The sequence below is a fragment of the Molossus molossus genome, unplaced genomic scaffold (assembly GCF_014108415.1).
Source record: "Molossus molossus isolate mMolMol1 unplaced genomic scaffold, mMolMol1.p scaffold_m16_p_18, whole genome shotgun sequence".
Lineage (NCBI taxonomy): Eukaryota > Metazoa > Chordata > Mammalia > Chiroptera > Molossidae > Molossus > Molossus molossus.
The window spans coordinates 57,157,510-57,185,409 of NW_023425353.1; the positions used below are offsets into that span (position 1 = coordinate 57,157,510).

The window sequence follows — 27,900 nt, forward strand, 5'->3', positions numbered from 1 at the left end:
GGCCCTGCGCGCCCCGGGAGCGCCGCGCGGCCCTGCCCGCGGGCTCCGGGTGTCCGCGGGGCGGCGCCGCGGAACATGACGGCGCCCTGGGCGGCCCTCGCCCTCCTCTGGGGATCGCTGTGCGCGGGTAAGGACGGGGCGCGGCATGGGGGGTGCAGGGAGGGCGCGCGGGGCGGCCTCGGGCGGCGCACGGTGTTTACCAACAAAGGGCGGGCCCGCGGCCTCCTTGCCGCGCCACCTGCACCCAGTTCGCACCTCCCGGGGCGGGGACTGGGGACGCGCAGGGAGCCCCGCTAGCTGATGTTGGGGGACGATGTCGTTGGTGCAGTGGTTCGCGGAGGCGACCCTACCGTGGGGGCCGGGACCCTGAGTCCCTTGGTCGGGGTCCAGGCTCCGCGGGCGTGGGGAACCTAGGGAGAGTGAGAGGAAAACCGGAGCGTGGAGAATGTGGCCAGTCGGGGGTCACATCCAGTCCAGGGGTGGCGGGATTGTAGGTGCAGCAGCGGCTGTGGGAAGGGCTCCGCGACCCTCAGAGCCACTAGACGTAGCGAAGGGGTTTGCTTTTCACAGCTCCGAGTCTTCTGCACCCCATCCCGCCAGAGTCGGCGTCGTGTTCCGCGCCAGGCGGGCCGCTGGCCCATCTCCCCCGAGGCCACTTTCCCTGCGGCTGGCCCAGGGCGCGAGGTGCAGCCACCCCGCGGGACCGCTTTGTTTTGGGCGCCTGGGAGGGGAGGTGGGGCGCGAAGGAGAACCAACAGGTCCTTGTTCCTTCTGGCCTCCAGGAAGCACGTGGCGGGGGTGGATGGCCCGCGGGGCTGGTTTCGCTTGCGGCGCGTGGTTGAGAGTGTGCGGGTGTATACATGCGGAGTTCTACCGGGGAGGCACTTTTTCCCTTAAGGGCAGAGTCCCGATTTCTCTCTTTTTAGCGTTGCCCGGGCTCGCCCAAATCGGTGTGCGCGCAGGGACCGGCTCGCGCTCTGGTTAGCCCTGGAAAGCGTGAGGAGTCGTGCATTGAACCCCCAAGGAGAAGCCCGGCCGTCCGGGCGGCTGACGCCGGCAGCCGGAGCGCTGGGCTCTGCACGCCTTTGTTCCCAGCCCCCATTACACATGCGGCGCGGGTCCCTAGCCGCCCCCGGTGGCCGCCTCTCGGAGTCTGGGAAACCCGCGAAAGGCGGGGCCGCGTGCAGGGGCGGGGCCGGGATCCCCTCGCCGCCGCCGCTGCGGATCGGGATCTCCGTCCCACTCGCACTCCGTTCTGTCCGTCTCGTTTTCAGATGTTTCTCGTCTTAGCTGTCTATATCGAAGCAAAGGAGTTCTCTTTGCGGGGCTTGGTGCTTCGCGGCCTGAGTTCAGGGACCGGAGGGTAGAGACCTCATGGTACCTGGGCACCCTGGAAGGGAGCCTCTTGGCCCTTTTGGAGCCATTTCCCGTGTGATAGAGGCGAAGTGGTGGTGTTGAACTTGTTTCCTTCTCTGCTCTGATCCTTTTTAGGTGCTGCTCCGAGATGCTTTTTTCCCAAAGTAAAGGAAAGTACTGGTCTGTAGAGGGGAGGATGGCAGCAAGCTGACTTAATAGGCATGCACAGCTCACTGGGCTGTCTCTAGAATCTTCCCGGACATTCCTGGGTGCGCTCTCCTAATTTGTCTCAGTGTGGTCTCACCAGTCCTCACCTTCCTCACAGACTAGGCAGGGCAGGGTGGATCCTACCCCCCCCCCCCAACACACACACTGTATTTCTCTCCTCTTCCCTCTGGTACTCCTACCTGGCTTGGGCAGTACTCTGAAGGGTGGGACAGCTGGAGTTAGACTGAAAAACATGGCCTGTGTTCCTGGGAGGAAGGTGGGGGTCACTGAGTTTTTCTTGTGGTCACACCAACCAGTCTTCCCTCTGGTGGTCACTGTTCTGACCTTTGAGGACCTATGGGAAGAGCTGCCCTGTGCCCAGGTGGATATATCTGTGTCACCCACAGGGGCTCCTGACGTCTATTCCGTGCTTACTGTACTTGGGGTTCAGATTAGGGCTGGTGGGGCTGGATGGAGAGTGTTCTCAGTGGAATGGCAGGAGCCACTGGCTGGGGAGGGGAGTCTGACTCCTGTCTGTCCTATCAGGAAGTACAGGCCGCCCTGGCCAGTTTGGTCCAGCGGTTAGAGCGTCGGCCTGCGGTCCGGAGAGACCCGGGTTCAGTTCCCGCTAAGGGCACGTACTTCGGTTGCAGTTTGTCCCCGGCCCTGGTTGGTCGTGCGGGTGGCAGCCACTCGATGTGTCCCTTCACGTCGATGTTTCTCTCTCTCTCTCCCTTCCTCTCTCTCCCTCCCACTCTATCTGTACAAAAAAATGGAAAAATATCCTCGGGTGAGGAAGTACAGGCCTTGACTCTGCCCTAGCCTGCCCCTCAGGTTGGCTACTCTCTGACCCAAAGATGTTGTCCATTTCCTTGGGAGAGGAGAGAGAGAGAGAGAGAGAGAGAGAGAGAGAGAGAGAATATGAGAATGTGTGTGTGAAGTGATGCTCAAGCCCAGTGAACTGGCAGTTGTCAAGGACACGGACCACAGAGCCGTAGGCCATTAGTGCCCCTCAACAGGGAAGTGTGTTGTCCCCTTCCTGTCCTTGTACCTGTTGGACACTTCGGACTCAGCCCGGTCTTGCTGGCTAGGCTGTCCTTTGGGAGGAGTGGGCACCCTCCTCAGCTGTTAGAGGCTCTTTCGAGGTACATGATGTGAGAAACTAGCACATCTTCCCAGGCCCTATAGCTGGGTGAAAACGAGAGCGGGGACCCGTGGCCTCGGTGGTGCACTACCTTCGGGGTCTTTCTGGACATAGAGATCCCAGTTAGCACCTGGACTTCCTCTGGTACTTCACCTAAGCAACTCCTTTTTAGGGACACCAGTGAAAAGACCCCCAAGCTATTCCATGGTCCTTTGTATCATGGGTTCCCCTGAGAATCTAATGAAAGATGGAGACCCTTTCCCCAGGAAAAGACAAATAAGTGTGTGTGTGTGTATGCGTGCTTGTGTGCGCATGCACACACATATTATACATGCAGCTTGCTGTTTTGCACTGATGCCAGGAAACTTGGGCCCCCTGGGTTGAACTCTGTGAAGTCCTAGCTGCCCTGAAAATACTCACTGTCCCAGTCCTGAGGCACAGCTGGACTTGTTCCCACCTTGCTGCTTTGATGTACCCTGTCCTAGCCACTGGAAGTGATTTCTCCTTTACTTCTGCTTTTTGTTCAGATTCTGTGCAATGTTCAGATTCCAGCCCCAGTCCCTTTCTTCTTCTCTTCCTCTTCTTCCAGGAAGCCCTCCCTGGAGTGCCAATACGTTTGGCTCTCTGTCTGGGAGCTCAGGGTAGTACAACTGGGGACCCTGGGACATCAGGTCAGAGTTTGGATCCACTTGTAGTTTCTGGCCTGTTACCATAGCCTGAGATCTGGGTGTGAGCGGAAGCTGTTCTGGGTAATACTTAAGAGAATGGCACTGGATAGACAGCTCTAAGGCAGGGTCATGGCTGGGTGGGCCTCATTCTAGAAGAGGTTTCTCAATCTTGCCACTGTTGACAGTTTGAAGCCCATAGTTCTTTGGGGTGTGTGTGTGTGTGTGTGTGTGTGTGAGGGGGCTCTGTCTTGTGCATTGTAGGATGTTTAGCAGCATCCCTGGCCTCTACCTCTAATCGTGACAACTGAAAATGTCTCCAGGCATTACCAAATGTTTGGGCAGAGGGAGTGCAAAATCACCCTAGGTGGAGAACCTCTGATCTAGCATGTTCTCATGCTTTTAAAGAGACAGTTTTAGGAGGTGGGGTTCGTGGCTAATGCTGCCCCTACCCCTACCCCATCGAATTCAGGGTGGGAGGTTGGCTTTTCCTCAAGCCAAGGAGATTCATGCCTAGCTAAACTGGCTCAATGTGGGAGAGTTTGGTTGGAAATTAGTGGTTCTGGAGTACCGCTGGCCACCGAGGAGAATCCTGGCGTCCTTGAGTTTTCCCAGAAGTGGTTCGGGTTTCAGGGAGGCGGCGGTTGTGGGTGGCCGGGCAGCCTGCCCGCCCGCACCCGCCCACCCGCCTCTGACCGCCGCCTTGAGGTTTGCACTCTCGCCTCTCCTTCCCACACGCGCAGAATGTCAGGAAGGGCCTGTTGCCGGGGCCTGGGAACCGCTGGAGCGGAGGCTGTCCGTGTGGTCCCAGAGGAGTGCTGGGGGTTGTAGCCTGTCGCGGGCATGCCCTTTCCCCGGAGCGGGCCAGCCGCGTGGCGCCCCGAGGAGCCACAGCAGCTGTGGGCCTGGAGCTCCGAGCCCGGGGACGCCAGGGCAAGGGGGCAGCCTCTCCCCAAAGGTATGGGCACAGGTCTCTACCCTGGCCTCAGGGAGTTGGAGGGCAGGGCCAGGTTTCCCCCTCTGGACCTGGGGAGGGGTGGATAGATTGTCCCTGGCAGGTGCCAGGACTGGAGGCCCTGACCCTAGGGATTGATCTCTAGGGGTGCCTGTTTGTTGGGCTTGGCAGGCTGGCAGCCCCTGTGTTTGTTCTGCACTCCTCCTGTCCTGTTCCTAGCTCTGCTAGGAAGGGCTTTCTGGGGGGCTCCACTCTGATCTCAGCAAGACCCAGCTTGCTGCATTGGGAACTGATTGCCGACTGGGCTCCTGGCGTGGAGGAAGCAGTCTTAAAAGCTTCAGTTTCCAGGTACTCCGCATCCCTGGGGTCTGAAGGGCTTATTTAAAAGGGTTGCTTGCTGGGGTTGAGACTTCCTTGTTCCATCTCTTTTGGGGTCTTTGCAAAGGAACTTGGTTGCCCTCTCAGAATTCTTGATCTTCCATTTCTTCCCTCTCTGTCACCAATTCTTTGCCCCAGCGTAGACACCCACCCCCTCGTTTAGGGCTTCCTTTTTGGTTTGTCTTTGTCCATCAGACTCACAGGCTCATCCCAGCCTGAGAGGTGCTTGTTCCTTGAGGTCCTGGTGGTGCTGCTTCTGGGTTGTTAGGTGGGGATGGGAATGGGGAGGGGAGAGAGGAGATGCTCCTGCCTCTGAGTCTTTGCTTTCTAAGTTTCTCAGTGATTTTTTTTTTTTGCTTAGGACAATGGTGGGTACTTGAAATCAACTGATAATTCATGCTGGGACTGTTTGGGGGTGGGGGTCATCCATGCTTCCTCCTGACCCAAGATCAATCATGGCTTCTCACCTTTAGCCACATGCTTTGTCCTGGTTACTCCAGTCTCGCTCTGCTCATACAAGTGCCTTTTCCAGACTGTCTCAGGGGCTGGCAGTGCTACCTGGGTGTTTTCATTCATGTACACGTGATCACTGTGAGCTGGTATTGGAAAGGAAGCCCGCCCCACTGGGCAAAATGTGTGTCCCTCCCCCCAAGGGGACCTTCTCTGGGAGCTGGCTTGCCACACAGTGGGTCTCCTCTCAGGCCAGTTTCCGGGCTGGAGATGAGATGTTTTGTGAGGTGAGCTCATGCTCTTGTTTGCAAACGTTCCCTTGCCCACTATTTCAGTTCTACTCTGACAACCAAGGAGGCTAAAATTAGTTCTGAGGAAGGAAAAGGAAGGCTGGTTGGAAACCCAAGCCCTTGGCTGGAGGATGGAGGAGGCTGCTTCCCGGGTTTTGTGGCCAAGCATTTCAGATGTGATCAGACCAGCTGTTGTCTGTCTATCTAAGGAAAGGGAGGGGCACTTGTTTGCCTCCTAGACCTGAACTAATGAAAACAGCAGGCTGACTTGGAAGCTGCCTCTTGCGTGTTGATGCTAGGATGACTTTTCCTTCTGGCTTGTGTAGTGGTGTACAGTGTTTTCAGGTATGAGGACAATGCCTTTATGATGTCCAAGCGTCAGTGACAGCCCCCCCCCCGTTGCTTCAGAAAGCATGCATGAGTTCTCAGAGCCCCGGACTGGTAGCCATGGATGAAGAAACCCTTACTTATGTGCCTTTGGGGACTTTTTTTCTTACCCAAGTTTTGACATTCCCTTCAGGTGTTCACAGACCAGGCAGACCAGGACCTCCACTTGGACTTGCTGGCTTGTGCAGGGTGCGAGTCAGAGAGGAGCCCGGGGGCTCAGGTCTTGTAAGGAAGTCCAGCTTCTCTGTACCCCAAAGACATAGGGGATCAGGATTCATTTGCTCAGAGGCTTAGAAAATAAAGCAGCAGGAAAGTTAGCTGAATTCTGGTTTTCTTTCACACCTGACTTGGGTCTTCCTCTGAACCCTCCATTGGGTCTTGGAGGGCCACTTAGGGGTGGGGGAAGGAGAGCCAGAGCAGCACATTCCTGTCTTCCCTGCCGTGAAAAATGCACCCAAACCTCTCACCCATGGGTCTCCAGCTTAGCTACCCCGAGGTGTAAGTTGGAGAAGTAGAGGTCACTTTGGCCATAACTTCTCTTCCCATGTTAAGTTTTATTAATTTTTGTTTTCCAAATAATATACATACATTTAATTGCAAAAATGTAGATGTTATAGATAAAACTTAGGGTCTCCCCTGCCCCCCATCTGAGTCCCCCTCCAGAAGTGAGCCTTCTCAGGTTGGTGTATAGTCTTCTGCACATCCCACCTGTGCACCTAAGAAGCACTTAGCGAAATCTAGAGGGGTTTTGTTGTTGTTTGCCTAAAATGCTATTACTCTTTCAAAAATGTTTAATTGAAATATATAGGTGTAATTATCATAGGTGACAACTTTGTGTATTTTTCACAAACTGAACACATTCATATAATTAGTATCCAGGTCAAGGATCAGAAATTACCAGCCTCCAACCAAGCCCTCTCTGATTGCAATTCCCCTCTGCCCCTCACCTCTAAGGGTAACTACTGTCCTGACTTCTAACAGCCTAAGTTAGTTTTGCCTGTTTTGTTCTTTGTGTTCATCTTTTGCTTATCATGTTTGTGACATACATCTGTGTTATTGTATGTCATGGCTTTTTAAGCTCCAAGATATGTTTTAGCAATCTTTCTAATACATACAGATCTACCTCAGTCTCTTTTGTTTTATCCTCACCCGAGGGCATTTTCCCATTTTTTGTTCAGATAGAGTGGGAGGGAGGGAGAGGGAGAGGGAGAGGGAGAGAGAGAGAGAAACATCGATGTGAAAGGGACACATCAAGTGGCTGCCACCCGCATGACCCAATCAGGGCCGGGGACAAACTGCAACTGAGGTACGCGCCCTTAGCGGGAACCGAACCCGGGTCTCTCTGGACCGCAGGCCGACGCTCTAACCGCTCAGCCAAACCAGCCAGGGCTACCTCAGTCTTTTTAAGAACTGTGTAAAATTTCAAAGTTTGAATATATAGACTACATTTTATCTTGTCTCTTACTGATGGGTTTTCTGATTGTATACAATTAATGCAGATTGTTTCTCGAGGCTAGATAACAAGAAGAATTTCTGGGTTGTTGGACAGGCATATTTAAAATTTTAATAGGTACTGAGAAATGGTTATTTGGTTTTTGTTTTTTTTTTTTTTCTGAGGCCCAGATGGTGGCAGTGGGGGCAGAAGCTGGGTGAGATGGCAGGTAGTAACCTCAGCACCTCCTCCCGTCCCGACACTCTGGATTACAGAGGTTGGAATTAGCCCCCTTCGTGAAAGGTGCCCAGAGAGTGTTCACGTCCACTGGCTAGTGTCTGAGGAGAGCCGGGGAGACTGCTTCAGACTGCGTCTGAGTCTCTGGTGACTGTGCCGCCGGAGCCTGGGGAGGGAGGGGATGGGAGGGAGCCGAGGACGGGTGTCCGGTCTGGTTGGTGATGTGCTTTGTGTCTGTGTGAGCTCATTTGCCTTGCTCCATGCTGCTTCCACCTTTCCGAGGGACTGAGCCCCTCGCTGAAGGTTGCCGAGGAGCTGTGGGCAACGGCCTTAGTGTACCCCGGGAAGGTCCTGATTTCAAGGGTATGGTGGTGGGGAGGGAGAAACCTGTGGAAGAGTCATCTTAGAGTCTGGTGAGGAGTTTCTCATGAAAGAGGGGGCCCTGGTGAGCTTCGTGTCCTGGCTGAGCATGGCTGCCCTGTTTCCTTGCACAGCTTCTGCCTCGCTGGCTGAGGAAGTGGGGAGGCCATTCGGCAGGACTTGTTCCCCAGAGCCCTTGCTTTCCTCTGCCCTGCAGCGGTGTCTGCCTTCTCACTACTGTTTGACTGGGATTCCTCGTGCAGCCCACTGGGCGGGCTCCGCTGGAGGGTGTAGGTGACTGGATCTGTGGTGCGGTGTCTGGGATGGTGGAGTGGTCAGCTTTCTCACATCATACGGGTGATGTGCACTGTCTGCACGTTAGTCTGCTAGGCTGTCGTAACAATGCCACAGGCTGGGGGGCTTAAATGACACATTAATTTTCTCTCAGCTCTGGAGGCTGCAAGTCGAAAACCAAGATGCTGGCAGGGCTGGTTTCCAATGAAGCTTCCTCCTGGGCTTGCAGACAGCTAGCTGCCTTCTTGCTGTGTTCTCACATGGCCCTTTCTCTGCGTACATACACTCCTGGAGTTCTTTCCTCTGAGTAAGGACGCTAGTTCTGTTGTACTACAGCCCCATCCTCATGACCTTATTTGACCTTAAGTTTAAAGGCCCCTGTCTCCCAATACCTTACACTGGAGACTAGGGCTTCAGCCTAGGAGTTTTGAGGGGAGGAGGATGTACTTCAGTCCATAATGGTCTGAAACAGTCAAGTTGGTTAAAAGTGAATTCTGTTTTCTTTTTGAGTTACAGTTTGGAATGGAAATTACTTTTTTTCATGACTCTGCCCTAGGGTCTGTGTACTTAACAGTTTCCACGGGCAATTTTAGCTACACTGATGATCACAGTTTCCACGTATGTGTAGATATATCCTCTTTGGGTATAATATGACCCTGAATAAAAGCTGGGTAAAAAGTAGATATGGAGACTTCCTCTTCTGACAACCGGGAAAATCTCCCTTTCTGAAGGCACTTGGAAAAACTGGACACATGAAGAAAACACCTCTGGTTGAAAGCATTGTAGAACTAAGAAGCTAGTGAAGATCTAGCAGGCCAGGAGCTGTGTAAGAAGAGGGGCCCCGGGTGGTGACTTTGACATTTGAGTCTGTATTCCGTCCTTCCATATAGGCAACTGAGAGACTGAGGATGGCACTTAACAGCCTCGTAGGGCTAGGAGGACAAGGATTGAGAATGGGTGTAGTGAACCCCTCCTTCGAGGTCGGGACCCCAGAGACGGGTGAGGGGGAGCCAGAAGAAGACAAACTCTAAAGGTAGATCATGATATCATGGAATTAATGGCGCCATTGGCTGTTTTCCAGAAGCACATGTAGAATCATTCAAGGAACATGACATCATTCTAGGCCTCACATTATTTCTGCAAACAATTTTGTACATATAATGACTGGCTGGTCATTTTATTTATTTTAAAATATATTTTATTGATTTTTGTAGATAGAGAGGAAGGGAGAGGGGGAGGGAGAGAACATCGATTGGCTGCCTCCTGCACGTCCCACACTGGAGAGCAAACCCAGAACCTGGGCACATGCCCTGACTGGGAATTGAACCTGAAACCTTTTGGTGCGTCATTATTTTCTAATCCTTCTGCTGATTTTTATTTCTTTAATTATATATAGATACTTTTTTACAGAGAGGAAGGGAGGAGGGAGAGAGAGAGAGATATCGATGTGAGAGGGACACAATGACTGGCTACCTCCTTCAAGACCCTGACCAGGGCTAGGGATGAACTGCAACTGAGGTACGTGCCCTTGACTGGAATCGAACCCGCAACTCATTGGTTCGCCGGCTGACGCTCTAACCGCTGAGCCAAACTGGCCAGGGTGAGACTCTCTACTGTGTCTTCTTTAGATTATAACCTTTTACTCTTTGCTGGGTTGGGGGAGTTTTGATTAGTGGTAGTAAGAGCTGAGGATCTGGCTGCCCCTTGCCACCAACCCTTCTGTATTTGTACTCACATGTACCCCACTCTTCCAGAAACATCTGGTGCCACAAATTCCTCCGTTTTGGAGGGTTCTGTGGTGGAAAGTGTATTGCTGTCAGCTTTCTCCACAGCCATCTTAGGAGTGTGTATGGTCCTTGACCACGTGGTATCTGCTTCCCAACTTCAAAATTTCATTTTCTTGTTTCTTTCCTGTTGTCATCCTTATAGGTTTATCCCTTTAAAAAACTTTTTTTTTTGGTACTGTGGCTTTAGTGAGATATTAGGAGGGAGCAAAAGTAATATTTGTGCATAATCCTTGACTTTGCCTGGAAACTCTCCAGAATTCTCAGAAATGATGGGGCCTGAAGAATGCACATCTTCCAGAGAATGGCCCTGGACCCACACCTTGCTCTCTGGGAGGGTGGTGCCAGGGACTGGTTTGTACAGTCCAAGTTGGAAGTGACTTGAGGTGACCTAGCTTGACTCCTTGTCCCCAGGCTGGGCTTCTGAGGGCAGATACAGCCCCCTTGAAAGTGCTCCTGGACTTCCCTTGTGGCAAGAATAGTGAACAAAACAGCTGGAAAATCTTATGAAAGACACCTAGACATGCTAGGAAAAGTATACTAAATATTCTTTTAAAATATATGTACATACTTGCATGTATAAAAAGTAAGAGAAAAACGAGAGCAGGCTGGAGTCAGGGCTCTACACCTTCACTAGCTAAAGCTACTGATTTCTGGGGCCTTACGGAGGGACTTTGCCTCATTCCATGATTTGGGGATGTGGGTTTAGTAGCAGTGTGTGAGGCGCAGGAGATACGGTATGGAATTGAGACTGGGCAGTCACAAGATAAGGCTACCTTCAGTGCAAGGACGGAGTAGGAGAAACATTCCTTTGCTGACAAAGGGAGTAGATAATGAAATTGTTTTGTCCTGGATTGGTTGGTGGGGGTGGGGTAGGGTACTTTCCCATGAGAATTTATAACCAAAGGTCTGCTTACGTGAGCTTGGAGTTGAAGTTTATACCATCTGTGTTCTCTGGGAAACTTGAAGTTGAGAAATGGAAGTGAGTCTAGATTCATAATGTCACAGAAAATTTGGCAGAAGCAAAAATATAAATTATCTCTGGAAGGTTGCCCCTTCAAATTTGGCCTCACAGTTTTCCCACGGAAAAGGCCCTGTTGAACATAATCTCAGTACCCAAAATTCCAAGGCACACAAAGAAACAAGCTAGCATGATTGAAAATCATCAAAAGTAATTAATGGCAGAAATAGATGTTTAAGAAGTTAAATTATGGAAATATGAGATAGGGATTTGGAAATATGATGGAACAGAAATATCAGAATTGATCAAGAAGGTTTTTAAATAGGACTTCTGAAATAAAAAAATAGACTAATTGAATTTATAAACTAAGTAGAGGAACTAAACAATGAATTAGATACAACTAAAGAGAGAATTTATGAATTGGAAGTTAGACAGTATGGAATTATCTATAAAGCAAGCAGAGTTGCCCTGGCTGGTTTGGCTCAGCGGTAGAGTGTTGGCCCGTGGACGAATGAGTCTCGGGTTCAATTCCAGCCAAGGGCATGTACCTCCACTGTGGTTCGTCCCTGGCCTTGGTCGGGGTCATGCGGGAGGCAAGCAGTAGATGTGTCCCCTCAGTGAGGTTTCTCTCTCTCTCTCCTACTCTATCTGAAGATAAATAGAAAAATATCCTCAGGTGAGGATTAAAAAAGAAAGCAGAGTTAAAGACTGTGATAGGAATTTCAGAAATAGGAGATGCAATATTCAAATTGGTAAGTGCCAAGAATTTTTCAGAAGCTATAATAGGTACAAATCATTAGATTAGAAGCCTATTCTTCCGAGCAGAACAAATAAATTAAATGTATTTACTTAGGCACATAGCTTGTAGTGAAACTGCAAAGAGAAGATCTTGAGAAAGCAGCCAGAGGGAATGACAGAATATTCACAAAGTTAAACTAATAGTGACTTCCCAGTAGTGACAGCAGAAACCAGAACAGTGGAATCATATTTTGAAAATAATGCAACCTAAAAGATGATGATGTTCTGTCAATTATGAAAAAGGGCAAAATATAATTTTCAGGAAAGCAAACAAAGGCTTCCCTGCCAAAAGATCTTGTGAAGGAGGATGTCCTTCAGGAAGGACAGTGGTCCCAGAAGGAAGAACAGAGACGCAGGGGCATGGGTGAGCAGACAAGCCAATGGACAGATGGACAAATGAAACACAAGTGTGTCTGCCTTGGGAGGCAGGGAAGAAGAACAGCAATAACATTAAATACTGAACACAAGTGTTACGTTAAACTAATTAAATGTAAGTTGGATGGAGGTCAATGGAGTTAGAACAATTAAGTTCTTCTGAGGGATGGTAGCAATGTTGATTAACTTTAGGCTTTTAGCATAAATGTACATATTAAAACGTAAAGGCAAGCCTATAATAGAATAGAAATAGACTGTACAACATCCAGACCAGCAGTGGCTGAAATACGGAATTAAAAAATAATCCAAAGGGGGTAGCAGTAGAGAAAAAAAAAATTTAAATACAGAAGTAATCGTAAACATTATAACGGGATTGAAATGTAGGTCAAAGATCATGTTACAGTGAATTGGAAAATAAGGATACAAGAACATTTAAAATAAAAGTTGGAGCCCTGGCAGTGTGGCTCAGTTGGTTGGGGGTTATCTCATGCACTGCAAGGTCACCGGTTTGATGCCCGGTCAGGGCACAGGCATGGGCTGGATCCCCAGTGGGGGCTGTGCAGGAGACAGCTGATCAGTGTTTCTCACATTGATGTTTCTCTCTCTCTCTCTCTGAGACTCTCCCTTCCTCTAGCTCTAAAATCAATAAAAAAATTTTTTTTTTAAAAATACAATAAAAGTTGGAAAAAGATAAACTGGGAAAATACTGACCACAAGAAATGGCATGTAGCTATGTTAGCATCAAAATAGACTTGGCAAATATAAAACAAGTTTTTTGGCGAAGAGCAAATGAACAAGTAAAGAGGGTTAGTGTATAGTAAGGAAAGTTCTATCATCAAGGATATATAGAGTTTTTACAACTCAGAGGAAAAGCAACCTAGTGGAAAAATGGGAAAGGGTGAGAACACACGGTTCTCAGGGGAGGCTGAAGAAAAACACAAAAAGATGATCAGTGTCACAAGTAAAGAGGAAATGGGGATCAAAACCCACTTCACACTGACCAGGTGAGCAAATACCAGGGGTGAGGGTGCGGCTCAGTGGGGTTTTCGTCTGTGGGGAACATAAATTGGTGCGTGCTCCTTGGAGAACAGTTTGCCGTATCCAGTGAGCTGGAGAGGCTCACACCTGTGACCCTGCATCTCCGACCTGTAGGTGTGTATCCCCAGGACGCCCGCACATGAGCATAAGAAAACTTGGAGCCCTGGCCGGTTTGGCTCAGCGGTTAGAGCGTCGGCCTGCGGTCCAGAGAGATCCGGGTTCGGTTCCCGCTAAGGGCACGTACCTCGGTTGCAGTTTGTCCCCGGCCCTGGTTGGGTAGTGTGGGTGGCAGCCACTCGATGTGTTCCTTTCATGACGATGTTTCTCTCTCTCTCCCTCCCTCCCTCTCTCCCTCCCTCCCACTCTCTCTCTCTCTCTCCCCCTCTCTCTCTCTCTCTCCCTCCCCCCCTCCCTCCCTTCCTCCCTCCCTTCCTCCCTCCCTCCCACTCTATCTGAACAAAATACTGAAAAATGTGCTGGGTGAGGATAAAAAAAAAACCCTACAAAAACTTGGAAATGAGGGCTCAAGAGGGGTGCTTAAATCAGCAAACGTTAAAAATAAGCTAAAGTCCAGCCAATGTGGCACAGTGGTTGAGCATCAACCCAGGCACCAAGAGGTCACCGTTTTGATTCCCGGTCAGGGCACGTGCCCAGGTTGTGGGCCCCATCCCCAGTGGGGGGCATGCAGGAGCGGCCAGTCATTGTTTTCTCTGATGTTTCTCTCTCTCTCCTTCTCTCCCTTCCTCTCTAAAAGTCAATAAAAAACAAAAACTCGGATAGGGTACTTCGCCTCTCTATGCGTCAGTTACCTCATCTGGAAAATGGGGGCCCTCACAGGGTTGTCACAAGGATTGAAGAAGTTATTTGTAAAGAACTTAGTATGGTGCCTGCTCTGCGTTTGATAAGTACATGTGGATTGATTTGGATGGCTCACCAGATTTGATTCCTGACCGGGAATCAAATCTGTGGGTGTGGAGGGAAAAAGAAAATGTGTCCGAGATTGTGTTTGGCTGCTAGAAACAGATACTCAAGAGTTAATTCTCTTATGTAAAGAAATGTAAAGATAAACTGTAGGTACGTTTTTGGATTCTTTTCTGCCCATTGCACATACGTGCCTTTCTACAGTGCGTGCACACGTGTGTGTGTGTGTGTGTGTGTGTCTCACGCTTTAGCCTTCCCCTCGCTGCCAGCCCCCACTGCCTGAGGGTTCCCTTAGTCCTAACGCCCCGGCCATCCTTCTGATTGTGGGGAAGATGGTGAACATGCCACAGTGCGGATTGGGGGAGTCGAGTCATGAACACGGACACCTGGTGCTCAGCACGCTGCAGGGCTGCCTTCCGACAGGGCAGGAGGCGTCCAGGAAGGCAGCCTGGCTGCTGTCTGGGGGGTTGGCTGCCTGTCCTCTCCGGCACAGCTGGGGCTGGACATGAGGAGAACTTGGGGCTGCCTGCGTCGTCCGGCTTGGCCACCTCTCAGGCATGGCGGCTTCTGGGAGGGTGCTCCTCTGCGCGCTGGTGGAAGGGGCCTGGGCTGGGTGCGGTGCTGGGTCCATCCCTTTCTCACCACACCACAGTGCCTGCGTGGATGGGGCGGGGCACCAGCTCCCTGTGGGGGCCTCCAGGAGCCAAGGGTGGAGTACAGCGGCCCATGGGCTGCTGGGGTCTGCAGTTCCTTTGGGAGGTGTTGGCTGGGCTGACACACCCCAAATCCGGAGCCCAGGGGACCCCAGGGGCACATGGCCACTCCAGCTTCAAGTCCTCTCACCAAGGCTCTGCCCTGATTGCCCCTCACTTCTCCATCTGTCCGTCAGTCTTCCCGGTCCCCGTTGCACTTTGAGTCCCTCACAGACAGGAAGGACCCTGGTAGCATTCCTTCCTTTTCTCCCCTGTGCACGGTGGGGTGTGCCCAGGGCCAACTGAACTGGGGAAACAGACTCCCAGCGCTTTTCCTCGTGCGTCAGTACTGGTCCATGAAGGTCCAGCTCCCAGAAGGTCTGTTCAGATGGATCTGCATGCGTTCTGGTTGTTTTGCTCTTTGGAGGTGGTGTTTGGAGGAGTGGCTTTGCTCTGCTCTGCCTGGACTGAGGGCTTGGAGAGAGTGGGGCGGCTTTTCACCAAGGTGTAGGTCTCTGGGCACATACGGACTGCCTTTGGGGACACTGCCACTTGTCTGTCGGGTCCCTTTGGCAAGCGGTTGGGTTGACTGTACTTCAGGGATACAGTGAGCCCCTTGCCCAGGTGACTGGGGAGCATGCTCCCATCAGGGCTATGAGGGGTACACAGGCACAGCTCCCTCTCCTGCAGGATGGGCGAGTGAGCTGGAGGTCAGGGGGAGCCTCCGGTGCATGGGTGCCCTGGCTCGTGAGTGTGGGCAGGAGCCCTGTGTCTATTAAAAGGCAGAGGCGGCCTTGTGGCTGGAGTGTTGCCAGAGGCTATAAATAGCTGAGTGTGTGCAGAAGCAGAGTTTGCCAGGGAGAAGGAAAGAAGGGGGAGGCCCCTGGGTCTCCAGCTGGCAATAGAGCCGGTGTGGTGTGGGAGGAGCCTGGAGCCTGCCCTCTCCTCAGGTCCCCCTTGGGCTCTGAACGCAACGCTCTTGCATACTGGGTGTGCACACACTCACTGGTGGGCTGGGAGCTCTCCAGGGGGCTGCGTTTGGAACTGTCCTAGGCAGCAGGGGAGGGCTGTGGCGCTAATGTGACAGCCAAGGTGCCAGGCATTGTTCTAACCATTCTGAAAGTGTGTTAACTCCCCGGAACAGCCCTAGGAGTGTGTGCTGTTATTACCCCTTCCACAAGCGGGAAACAGAGGCGTGGGTTGGCTTGGTAATTTGCCCAGGGTCACACAGCTAGGAATTGTCAGAGCCAGGATTTGACCGAAGTCTGATGGCTCATGGCTGTGTTTCTTGGTCACATGTAGGAGGATCTGGTCAGAGGAGGATCTGGTGACATTCAGGATCCTCGCGTCCTGCCCCTGGAGCCTTGCAAATTATTTGGAGTTTCCAGCCTGTGCCCATGAGTCCTGCCCATGGTCGTGGCCTGAGCGGTCCCTGCCTGATCGGTGGCCTGGAGAGGAGCTGGGCCACTCTCCAAGCCTGTGGACTTCCCTGGTTCTGGCTGCTAGCTTTGCACGGGGGCTTGTTGCGTGTTGTTTGAGTGGAGGTGGAAACTCCCAGATGACCGGAGAGCTAGGGCTGCAGGCCGAGGCCACACCTCCTGTTGTTGTCCCCCCGCTTTGGCGTCCTGCCCTCGCCAGGAGATACCTGTCCTCTCCACTCCTTGGTCCTTCTCTCCGTCTGTTAGCCATGGGTCCAGGACTGGTCCTCGCACTTGACGCAGTCGAGACTTCTGCCTTCGTTAGCTTTGCAGCCTTGAGGGGAGCCTGGCCTTTAAAAGGCAGTTGCCGAGCACATTGGTAATATTTTATTTCTTTTTTAAAAATTTTATTCTTTATTAATTTTTACAGAGAGTGGAAGGGAGAGGGAGAGAGATAGAAACATCAGTTGGCCGCCTCCTGCATGTCCCCCACTGGGGATTGGGCCCACAACTTCGGCACGTGCCCTGACCGGGAATCGAACCAGCGACCTCTTGGTACATGGGTTGACGCACACCACTGAGCCACACTGGCCGGGAAATTTTATTTCTTATATGAGCCTTCATTATGTTATTTTCTCTTGGGGATTATCTTTGGTTGCATCATTTTTACACTTTTTGAAAGTCTGAAATGTTCCTTGAAACAACAGGAAATTAGTCAAGGGTGATAAGCTAGATTTTGGAGGAAAGACAACGGCATGTGGAAGTAGAGTTGACCTGGTCTCCAGGGAGAGGAAGGAGCTGACATTTAAAGGAGAAAGGGGGAGCATCTTGCATCCAGAGGTAGCTGCTTGTGCTAACTAGGCCCAGGAGCCCAGCATGTTCAAGGCCTGGCAATGTGGTGTGACTGCAGTGAGGGAAGGCAGGTGGCAGTGCCCAGCTCTCCTTCACCCCAGTCACAGTCTCGGGGACCCCTGTGGAGTTGCTGCTGTGAATGCAGGGGGCCCCAGACTGGGAGAGGAGGCCTGTGCCCTCTGGACTGGTGCTTTGCATGGCCCAGCCCCCAGATGCTGCTGCAGGTGGGTAAGGGGCCTGTGTGCATCAGGGAGCCAGCCTGAGTCCTGCCCTGGTGTGCTTGCTGGGCCTGTGGTTTCCGTCGTCCACTCTGCTCCCTGGCTGCAGGGCCTGGCTACAGGAAGCCAGTGTGCACCCTGCCTGAGCCCCTTTATGGACCTTGTGGACCAGGTTGGGTCCTAGCTGCCTGGGGGGTTGGGAACCCACTCTTTTTCTTCCTCGTGTCTGAGTCTAGGCCCCATGGTCCTGAATGGCCAGAGCCATAGCTAGACACTGGCTTTCTAGTTGGGTGACATCTGAATCCTTGGAGTCCTGCCCGGGGCGGTGAGATTTGCAGCTTTCCTCCGGCCAGGCCCTTCTAGAAGCCTCCTGTCGCTGCAGAGACATAGGAGGGGTGGGTCTGACCGGAGGGTGGCCACCCTGCTGTGGAGGGCCCCTCCCACCTGGGCGTGCCATGGGACATCACGCTCTTTGTTCAGGATGGCTTCTGATGGGGGGCGGTGATGGGACCGTGGACCATGCTGGGATTCAGAGCATTTGCCTCCCGCCTGGGTCGGGGTGGGGTCTTTCTGTCCTGGCTGCTCTAGCCAGCCTTTCAGCTGAAGCAGGACTCCTGGCTGCCGGTGGCTGTCTAGCTGTCCTTCCGCGGGGTGCCTCCGGCCGCTCCTTCCTTCTTCTGGGGCGGGGATGGTTGTAGGGGAGTCCAGCCAGGGGTGGCGTCAGTCACCAGCTCACAGTAGGCCTAAGAAGTGTGGCGAGGCTAGGAGGGAGCTTGGTGCCTGTTTCCTCTTGGGGTGTGTGTGGGGGGTTGGCATTGTCACCCTTGGCCAGGGGCACCCCATAAAGGGGTGATAGTGGAGCACTCCCTCCCAGAGGCCCGGGAGCTTTTCAGCCTAGGTGTCCGGTCAGGGGTCAGAACCCGTTCCCAGGGAGCTTCCTGTGGCCTCGCCTTCCTCCTTCCTGTCACAGGGCCGTGGGGTTGGGGGCTGGGCTGGGGTCGTTTTGGAGGGGGCAGTGAGAAAGATGGGTTTGGTGAACTCGAGGCCACGTTTGAAGGGGCAGTTGAGGATCAAAGTTTCGGCCACCGGGATGGCCTCGTGCAGGGGGCAGAAGCGGTCGCAGGAGACGGGGCGCACCCACAGGGGTCTTTAGGGACCAGGCCCAGCTGGGAGGACCATCTGTTGTCACGGCACAGCCACCAGCCGGGCCTTCTGCTTGGGGCCGTTCTCCCCGTGGTGACTGGGAGCTTGGCCCTGAGCACGAGGGCTGGACACTTGACGACCTTCTCCAGCCTCCTGAGCACCAGGGGCGGTGCTGGGTGTCGGAAGGACACTGGGGGGTCCTTGCTTCCCGTCCAGTCTGGTTGGGGGTGAGGGGGTACACCAGCAATGTCTCCCTGGGGGATGGTGGCGAGCGTGGGTTGAGGCAGAGACAGCCGTAGCTGGGGCCCCTGAGATCTACATCAGAATCACCTGAGACAGACGGGGTGATCAGAAACGTAGATTCTGCCCCATTCCTATTGGATAACACACACACACACACACACACACACACAGTGCTTCTGCTGCACACTGAGGTTTTGAGGTCCCTGTATTAACTGCTGCAGCAGGGAAGCCGCGACCCTAGAGCCTCAGGTGTTGGTGGGGTCCCTTTTTTGCACCCGGCCATCAGTCTGGATATTTGTCTCCAGCCTGCACTGTTAGGTGTGTGGGGGCCGGGGAATGAGGTGGGGGCTGGCACTGGCTGGCACCTAAGCTGAGGGATCGATGGTGGGTGGCGTGGGGCCTGCCCCCAGCACCCAGGGAGCAGGGCGGGTGCTCAGCAGGTCTCTCACCCGGCGGGACAGGCTCCGGGCGCGGGGAGGCCGAGACGCGGGAGTGCGTCTACTACAACGCCAACTGGGAGCTGGAGCGCACCAACCAGAGCGGCCTGGAGCGCTGCGAGGGCGAGCAGGACAAGCGGCTGCACTGCTACGCCTCCTGGCGCAACAGCTCGGGCACCGTCGAGCTGGTCAAGAAGGGCTGCTGGCTGGACGACTTCAACTGCTACGACAGGTACCCCCGGCCGCCCTCCCCTCAGTTCCACGGAGCCCGCCTGCCGATGCTGCCCGCTGGCAACGCGGGTCTCGGAGTCTGTGAACCCTGCCCAGGCATCACGGCGAGGGGCAGACAAGGGCTCTCCAGAGAGCTCGGACAAGTAGGGGTGCCGCAGGGTCCCAGCCCTTCTGGAACTGTGTTCACCAGCCCCAGACCCAAGAGACTCTCAGTGCCTGTCCGCCCTGGCTGGCTGGCCCTCCTCACCTCCGAGCCCACTTCCAGGGCGGTGGGTTTACGTTGACCCCTGGTGGCTCCCCATGAGCTTCTCTGTCTGTGGGGGGGGGGTTGGGCAGGGCCGGCCCTGGAGAGTCTTGCCTGCCTCAGCTGAGGGGCCTGTGGGAAACTGTGCCCCCAGGCAGGAGTGTGTGGCCACCGAGGAGAACCCCCAGGTGTACTTCTGCTGCTGTGAAGGCAACTTCTGCAACGAGCGCTTCACCCACTTGCCGGAGGCCGGGGGCCCGGAAGGTGAGGGCTGTGGGGGCAGCAGGCGTGGGCCCTCCGGGGCCTGGGGGAGCGCTCGGCTCCCGAGCTGGGTGGAGGGCGGCTGCGGGGCTCTCTGGCCCTGGAGGAGGAGCAGGGTGGGCGGGCTGTGTGACACAGGGCTCCGTGTGTCCCCCAGTCACGTACGAGCCACCCCCGACAGCCCCCACCCTGCTCACGGTGCTGGCCTACTCGCTGCTGCCTCTCGGGGGCCTCTCCCTCATCGTCCTGCTGGCCTTCTGGATGTACCGGCATCGCAAAGCCCCCTACGGCCACGTGGACATCCACGAGGTGAGACGGCTGGCGCAGGGCAGGGCAGGGGTAGAGGTGGCGAGGCCAGGACAGACTCTTTAGCCCTGATCTCCCCCAGGACCCTGGACCTCCACCCCCATCCCCTCTGGTGGGCCTGAAGCCACTGCAGCTGCTGGAGATCAAGGCTCGGGGGCGCTTCGGCTGCGTCTGGAAGGCACAGCTCATGAATGACTTTGTGGCTGTCAAGATCTTCCCGCTCCAGGTGAGCGAGTGCGGGCGCCAGGCCCGCCACCTGTGCTGTGGCCTGAGCTCTCCGCCCCAGGCAGTCTTGGCTCCTGGTAGGTGGGATGAGGGAGAATTATCCCCCTTGGGTGGTGAAATTTATTGTGCAGCTATGTTGGGCTTTGCAAATCCTTGATTTGCAAAACCTTGGTCCCCTCTGGTTTTCAGGGTTTTGTTTTTTTTATTCTTACCCGAGGACTTTTTTCATTTTTCGTTCAGATAGAGTGGGAGGGGGGAGAGAGAGAGAGAGAGAGAGAGAGAGAGAGAGAGAAACATCGATGTGAAAGGGACACATCGAGTGGTTGCTACCCACACAACCCAACCAGGGCCGGGGACAAACCGCAACCGAGGCACATGCCCCTAGCGGGAACCGAACCCGGGTCTCTCCAGACTGTAGGCCGGTGCTCTAACCGCTGAGCCAAACCAGCCAGGGCTGGGGACAAACCGCAACCGAGGCACATGCCCCCAGCGCGTTTTGTTTTTGACACCAGGTTCCACTTAGAGAGTCTGGACAGCAGGCTGCCCCAAGCGGTTGCCCGAGACCCTTAGCAAAGCCAGGCCCAGCTGTGTCTCTCATTTGCTGGGTGACACTGGGCCACTTGCTCCCCTCTCTGGCCCTCGGCGGCCCGTTTGTAAATCAGGTGCTGACTGTTAGTGATCTCAGGGATCGCTCTTGGCCTCTGCTCCAGGGCCCCGTTCAATCCAGGGCTGCTGCCTGCCTGCCTGCCTTGCAGGGGCTGAGGCTGGGGCGTGGGGACTGGGGCGAGGGTGGTGGCTCTGCTGCGGAGGGGGGCTGCCGTGGGGCTCAGCCGCATCCCTGCCCCAGGACAAGCAGTCATGGCAGAGTGAGCGGGAGATCTTCAGCACGCCCGGCATGAAGCACGAGAACCTGCTGCAGTTCATCGCTGCCGAAAAGCGCGGCTCCAACCTGGAGGTGGAGCTGTGGCTCATCACGGCCTTCCACGACAAGGTGAGCCACGCCCCGTGGGAGTGGGCGCCCAGGGTGGGGTGACGTCCACCACGGCCCCTGCTGGCCTTCCACTGTGAGGTGCTCTGTGGACCTGAGTATCCACAGTGAGAACCTGTAACTCGGGGATAAATTCTTATGAATAAGAGCAGTGACTTTGTAATTAACATCTCAGTCCCCGCGACTCTGACCTCTCTCTACTGGCCTCATGTATCTTCTGTATCAATTCCCAGTTTCCCGGAAGAGGAGCCCAGCAATCGATTCCCTGAGATCGCCTCCCGGGGCTGGGCTGGTCCTGTCCTGTGCCCAGAACCCGTGCCAACTCTGTGCTGTTCTTCTAGGGCTCCCTCACGGATTACCTCAAGGGGAACATCATCACGTGGAATGAACTGTGTCACGTGGCAGAGACAATGTCAAGAGGTCTCTCGTACCTGCATGAAGACGTGCCCTGGTGCCGTGGTGAGGGCCACAAGCCGTCTATCGCCCACAGGTACCTGGGTTAGCAGGTGACCTCCCTGTGCTTGGCCTGGAGCTGCAGAGAAGGTTGGAGGGCGAGAACAGGGCCTGGGGTGGGGGAGTCTCAATTTCATGAACATACCTAGCTACCCTGTGGTGTGTCAGAAGTGCCTGGGTGCAAAACCTGGGCCCACGGTCTGCTGCCGGCTTGCTACCCCTGCTCTGGGCCTGGCCTGGCCTGGCCTTGCAAGCTGGTTTTTTGTTGCCCTCCAGTGGCCACGTGAGGAAATGTCGACTCCATTACTTGGGCAAGTTGGCTCAGCAGTCTCAAACTTTTTGGTTCAAATCCCTTTCCACTGTTAAAAAGAACTTTTGTGGCTGTGGCTCACACCTGTTGATATTTGCTGTATTAAAGCACACCTGGCGTGAACTGTTGGAGTGATGACATCATGTGTACGTAGCCTCTGGAAAGCTGTACTCCTGAGACAATAAGCTTAAAAAGAGCAAATGATGGACGAACATAATTTTGACCCTCTGGGGCCCCGGGACTGTACTTTGACCGCCGCCGTGTTAACTCCTCATCCTGGTGCTGCCCCACGGCAGGCCCCGCGGCAGGCCCTGTGGACTGCCAGCTCATGCCAGCCTCGGTGCGCCCCGTGCGATAGTTTTTCTCAGCCTCGTCCTGCAGGTGAAGGACCAGTGGCACAGAGACAGAGGACTGCAGCCGCACTGGGCTTCTGTGCTGCTGTGGCTGCGAGGGAGGGGAACAAGCCTCCAATTCCAGGGCTCAAAGCTGAAGGGCCCCTGATGGCACGGCCAGGAATGTCACACAAGGTGACTGTAGGAAATTGCCATTTTTGTAGGTAAAAAAGAGTCGAATGTGACTCTTCCCTGCGGGTCAGCCTGACAGTAGTGCACAGTTAGTGTGCTAGGGGTGGCCCCGAGTTCAGTCCTCACAACAAAGCCGAGGTGGGCACTGAGGAGGCTGAGGACCAGGAGTACCTGCTGGGGAGGGTGGAGCTGGGCACACACCAGCACCTTCTCTGTCACCCTGCTCCGCGCCCGCCTTTGTGGTGGCTCGAGCCCCTTGGGCCCGCACAGGAACCCAGGCAAGTCCAGCTCTGCTCGCTCATCCTAAGTACTGTAAATCCTCAGAACACCTGCACCCCTGGCCGGTGTGCCTATCCCCACCCCTCTGCAAACGTCGGGCTGGCCTTGGGTACTGTGGGGACTGAGATGGCGTTTGCCCGGCCAGTTGGGGAGGTGGTGTTCTTTCTTTTTTATCCTCATCCAAGGACGTTTTTGCATTTATCTTCAGATAGAATGGGAGGGAGGAAGAGAGAGAAAGAAACATCTTTGTGAGAGAGACACATCGAGTGGTTGCCACCCATACGACCCCAACCGGGGCTAGGGACAGACTGCAGCCGAGGTACGTGCCCTTAGCGGGAACCGGACCTGGGACTCTCGGGTCCATGGGCCGACGCTCTAACCACTGAGGAAAGCCGGCCAGGGCGGGGAGGTGGTATTCTACCAGCTCCGAGGGAAGTGCAATTAGGGGTTCTTAGGCCAGCATTGGGGGGGAGGCATCCTAAAACTGCCTACCTGCCGCCTCATGGAACTCCACCCTGGTGCAGACCCTGCTCCCAGAGAGGGTGGGAGGCCTGCGCTGGGGTCTGGCGGCTCTCGGGCAGAGGCTCCAGCAGGCTGGACTGTGATGTTCACCTTCATCTCAGTCCCCCTGTCTCCACAGGGACTTTAAAAGCAAGAATGTGCTGCTGAAGAGTGACCTCACGGCCGTGCTGGCTGACTTTGGCCTGGCTGTTCGGTTTGAGCCCGGGAAACCTCCAGGGGACACCCATGGGCAGGTAACGAGACTTGGGGTGCAAGAAGGGGTTGGCACAGGGGTGGCATTGCCCTTATGATGCTCTGCTGGCAAGGTGCAGGGGCAAGGGTCGCTGCTGAGCTCAGCTGCCCGAGGACAGTGTTCTCGCTCACCCACCAGCGGGACAGCAAGGCCCGGAGGGCAGCGGAGTGAGCGGGCCGGCCCGCTGAGGAGCAGGCGTCTCGGTTGGGTGTTGGCTGCTCATCCTTGTTCCCTCAGTCTCTCTCTCTTTTTCTTTTCAATTATAATTATTGAGCAAGATAAAGCAGGGAGAAGTATACTAAGAATCCAAACCTCAAACGTAGAAAAAGTAAATAAAAATAAAGCCTGAACAAGTCATCCTAAAACAGTCCCTGTTCATATTTTGAAGTATTGTCTCCCCTTTTGTTTTTGGTTTAGTCTCAGTAAAACACACATCTGTTTGGCTCTTGTGTTGATGGGGTAGAGGCAGCCATTCCAGGCTAGCTTACTGCTGTCTCAAGTATGTGACATTTTAAGTGGTCATTGAGGTACAGTTGACGCCATGACCTCTTGTGACCCTCCTGTGAATGTGGGGCCTCAAGCCTTGCTGTCCTCGTCGGTGTCCTGAATTCTGCCGTCCTGGCCCAGCTGGTGCACAAGGAGTGTAGCTCCCTATTTAGCTGTGAGAGCACCGTGCGTGGTGGGTGACTCTAGACCCTCCGTCCTTGTGTAGGTGGGCACACGGCGATACATGGCCCCTGAGGTGCTTGAGGGGGCCATCAACTTCCAGAGGGACGCCTTCCTGCGCATCGACATGTACGCCATGGGGCTGGTGCTGTGGGAGCTCGTGTCCCGCTGCAAAGCTGCCGATGGTGAGTGCGCCAGGCCCCAGCGTCCTGCAGGTGGGTGGCGAGCAGGGGGGCCTGGGGTGACCGCCGGGCTCGTTTTCACCCCCAGGACCGGTGGACGAGTACATGCTGCCCTTTGAGGAGGAGATCGGCCAGCACCCCTCACTGGAGGAGCTGCAGGAGGTGGTTGTGCACAAGAAGATGCGGCCTGCCATTAAGGATCACTGGCTGAAGCATCCGGTGAGGGGCCCGGGTGGCGGGTGACTGCAGGGGAGCAGGGAGGGGAGCCCCCGCATGTGTGGCAGGAAGCTGAGATCAGTGAGGTGTGGGGCAGAGGATGCCACAGGCAGCAAGACAGCCCCCTCTTCCTCACCAGGCCAGAGGCCACTTCGTGCGTTTTCTCCCTCCCACCAGGGGAGATCAGGGAGGTTCAGTGCCCTGCAGGGAGGCGGCTCTGGGTGTGCTCAGTCAGGGCCCCGGTTGCTCCCATGTGGGTCAGCTGCACAGTGGAGCCTGCTGGCCCTGAGCCTAACTCACCTTGAGTCCTGGGTCTGCCAATCTGTAGCTCGGTGACTTTAGGCGAGTTGCTTTATTTCTCTGAGCCTCTGTGTCCTCAGGATAGTAATAGATTCAATGAGTTATCCTTATAAATCTCTTGGCAGGACACCTGTCATGTAAATGTTTAATGTGGATATTGTACTAAAGACCCCAGCCGTGTAAACCATTTCCTGTCTTGGAAGGATATTTGCCTTCAGCTCCGTTGATCCCCATCCCCCTGCCCACCCCAGGGTTAATTCAGAAGACGGACAGCCTGGTGACCACAGAGGGCTAGCGCTCTACCTACCATAGGACCGTCATGGGTCAAGCTGTTGAGGCCAAGTTTAGCTGCCGCGTTGCTCCCTAGAACCCAGGGCTGTAAGTGGAGCAGGTGGAGGCTGGGCCAGAATCTACCTTCTGCCTCATTCTCCCAAGGCAGAGGTGCTGGGGTAGCCAGTCTAGTTCCCTGTGGAGTCCAAGGGCCAGGGAGGTCTCGGTGTGGCTGAGCAGGCCAGAGAGCTCCTGGATGCGGGCGTTGTCCATCCTCTGCCTTTCCCAGCTCCACACCGTTGGTTCCAGCACAGGTTGCCGTACCACTGAACTCGAGGGAGTAGCTCCAGGGACTGAGGGCTCGGGGTGGGACAGTGCTGTCTCCCGGTCTCCTCTCTGACCATTGCATTTTGGGTCCTTGCATGACTTTGGCTTTGCGTCGATTTTGTTTGAATATCACTGGATCTGCCCAGGAGGGTCCTAGTTCCCCCTCTTCCTACATTGAGGTTCAGTGGACCTTCCGTTGGGGCTGTGGCAGGAGGCCAGTGGGCTCAGGACGGTGACTGCCAGGAGGGGCGGCGTCCTGATGCCTGCAGTGTCCCCAGGCCCCTGCTGGTGGGTACTGCTGGAGCTGGGGCGCACCTGCAGGCTCTGGCTGGTCCTGGGGAACACCATCAAGCTGGCTGTCCCAGGCTGGTCCTCGCCGAGGGGCACTAACACGGCTGTTTTCCTATCCCTGACGTGGTGCAGGGCCTGGCCCAGCTCTGCGTGACCATCGAGGAGTGCTGGGACCACGACGCAGAGGCTCGCCTGTCTGCGGGCTGCGTGGAGGAGCGGGTGTCCCTGATCCGGAGGTCGGTCAACGGCATCACCTCGGACTGTCTGGTCTCCCTGGTGACCTCCGTCACCAATGTGGACCTGCCCCCTAAAGAGTCAAGCATCTAAGCCCAGGACACGAGGGCTCTCCAGACGCAGTGGATCTGAAGAGGAAAGGAAAAAAACAAACATTGTGTTTTGTTTTGGAAGTCCCATAACACCAACAAACACATAAATGCAGCTGCTATTTTACCTTGACTTTTTATTATTATTATAATTATTATAATTATTATTATTAATATTATTTTTGGATCGGATCAGTTTTACCAGCACATCGCTCTACTGTATCGCAAGCAGCGGGCGCGTCAGCAGGCGCAGAGGTGCTGAGCTGCGGACGCAGGGCCAGCGCCGAGCTGAGGAGCCGCAGCCGCCGCCTGCCCTTGGGGTTCGTTTCTCCCGCTTTCTCTTTGTTCGTCGTCTCAATCTGTGACGCAGAGAAACCCATCTCCTGTCTTAGGAAACTTAATGCTGCAAACTCTTCCTAGAGGAACCTTTGAAGACTGTTACAGAACACACCTTCCTCCAGAGGAGTTTCCCTCCGCCCTCCTCCTCTTCCCTCCCTCCCTTGTATTGTGTTTTTCTCCCCTTTTAGACAGTTTAAGAAACAGCAGATGTGTCTTTCGCGGATTAACGGGTGTCGTCCTGACCGAGGCGGAACTGGGATGAGGATGAGGATGGTTGGGACTGGAGTTGGAGGGGAGGACGGAGCTGTGGGGGGTGCGGTCTGGAACAGAGCTACACTGGACTCGGGCACATTCGGAGCAACATCCCTTGCTGTGCGGCTACTTCTCAGGTATCCAGGAGCGGAGGGAAGGACCGTGTGGAGGCCAAGCGCCAGCGGCAAGAGCGGGGTTTGGAGAAAGTCAAGAGCGGGTGTGGCTCTGGCCTGTCTGCTGGCCCTGGCCAGTTTTTTCTAACTTGGGCTTGGGCACAGGACAAAACATTTTCTTCTGCCCTGTTTTAGGCTTACGTAAGGGTAGAAATCACGGGTTAGTGAGTACATTCTTCATAAGACATGATGCTGTAAATATCTTGAAAGGAGGAAAAGTTGAAAAACACTGCTTCCTCCTGGAGCAGTTCAGGGAAATGCCCACAGGGGGCGCCCTGCACCGCCAGGGCAGAGGAATTCCAGGGGGGCCTCCTGAGGCCTGCCTCTCTGGAGACCCGAGAGTCCTGCTGCGCCGGCCCTACCCTGCATGGTGATGTCACTGTCTCCTTTATGTGGCCCATGGATTTGGCTTTCTCCAGACCCCTCAGAGGTGCATATTCTAAACCCTTTCTCTATTTGCCATAACCTCGCTCTAGTCAGTGAATGTTCCTAATGCTGCTGTTTCAACATTTGACTTTTTTTTTTTAATTTATGAAACATGCAAAATTTAAAAAAACACACACAAAACAAAACACACACATTTACACACATGCTTTGCTATGTGGCTTCCGAAGTTTAAATTTTGAAAAAAAAAAAGAAAACTTCACGACCACAGACCACCTCAAACCAGAAATACCTCAGAATTTTCTACTTGTGTAAGTTTTATTATATATTTTATTAGTTGTGTTGTCTTGTAATAAGTCTATTTTAATGTAAGTTGGCTTTTATGACAAGAAAGTTTAAAAGAAATAGAGGAGAAAAGGTTTGTCTTCTGGGTAGCGCTACCATTTCTGTTTGATAACGCCCCTTGTAAATAGCGGGCATCGGCTGCAGCCGGTTGCTGTCTGGGCTGGATCTGGGCTGGATCTGGGCCGGGTCTGGGCCGGGTCTGGGCCGGGTCTGGGCCGGGTC

At 54.3% G+C, this 27,900-nt stretch overlaps 1 protein-coding gene across 1 annotated transcript; it reads left to right on the forward strand.

The window, feature by feature from the left end:
- The first annotated feature begins 75 nt into the window (after positions 1–75).
- ACVR2B (activin A receptor type 2B) lies at positions 76–26,205 on the forward strand. The gene is made up of 11 exons (XM_036266984.1): positions 76–127; positions 19,060–19,267; positions 19,665–19,774; positions 19,929–20,080; positions 20,160–20,303; positions 21,150–21,293; positions 21,632–21,780; positions 23,497–23,611; positions 24,323–24,461; positions 24,547–24,677; positions 25,995–26,205. The coding sequence occupies exons 1-11, from the start codon at positions 76–78 to the stop codon at positions 26,187–26,189; spliced, it is 1,539 nt and encodes a 512-aa protein (XP_036122877.1). The 3' UTR covers positions 26,190–26,205.
- The last annotated feature ends 1,695 nt before the right edge of the window (positions 26,206–27,900 follow it).

Bases quoted from the DNA above. Each gene is read 5' to 3' on its own strand.
- ACVR2B (XM_036266984.1), top strand. From the start codon at position 76: ATGACGGCGCCCTGGGCGGCCCTCGCCCTCCTCTGGGGATCGCTGTGC. The intron at 128-19,059 runs GTAAGGACGGGG...CCGGCGGGACAG, and splicing joins CTGGGGATCGCTGTGCGCGG to GCTCCGGGCGCGGGGAGGCC. The intron at 20,081-20,159 runs GTGAGACGGCTG...GATCTCCCCCAG, and splicing joins GCCACGTGGACATCCACGAG to GACCCTGGACCTCCACCCCC.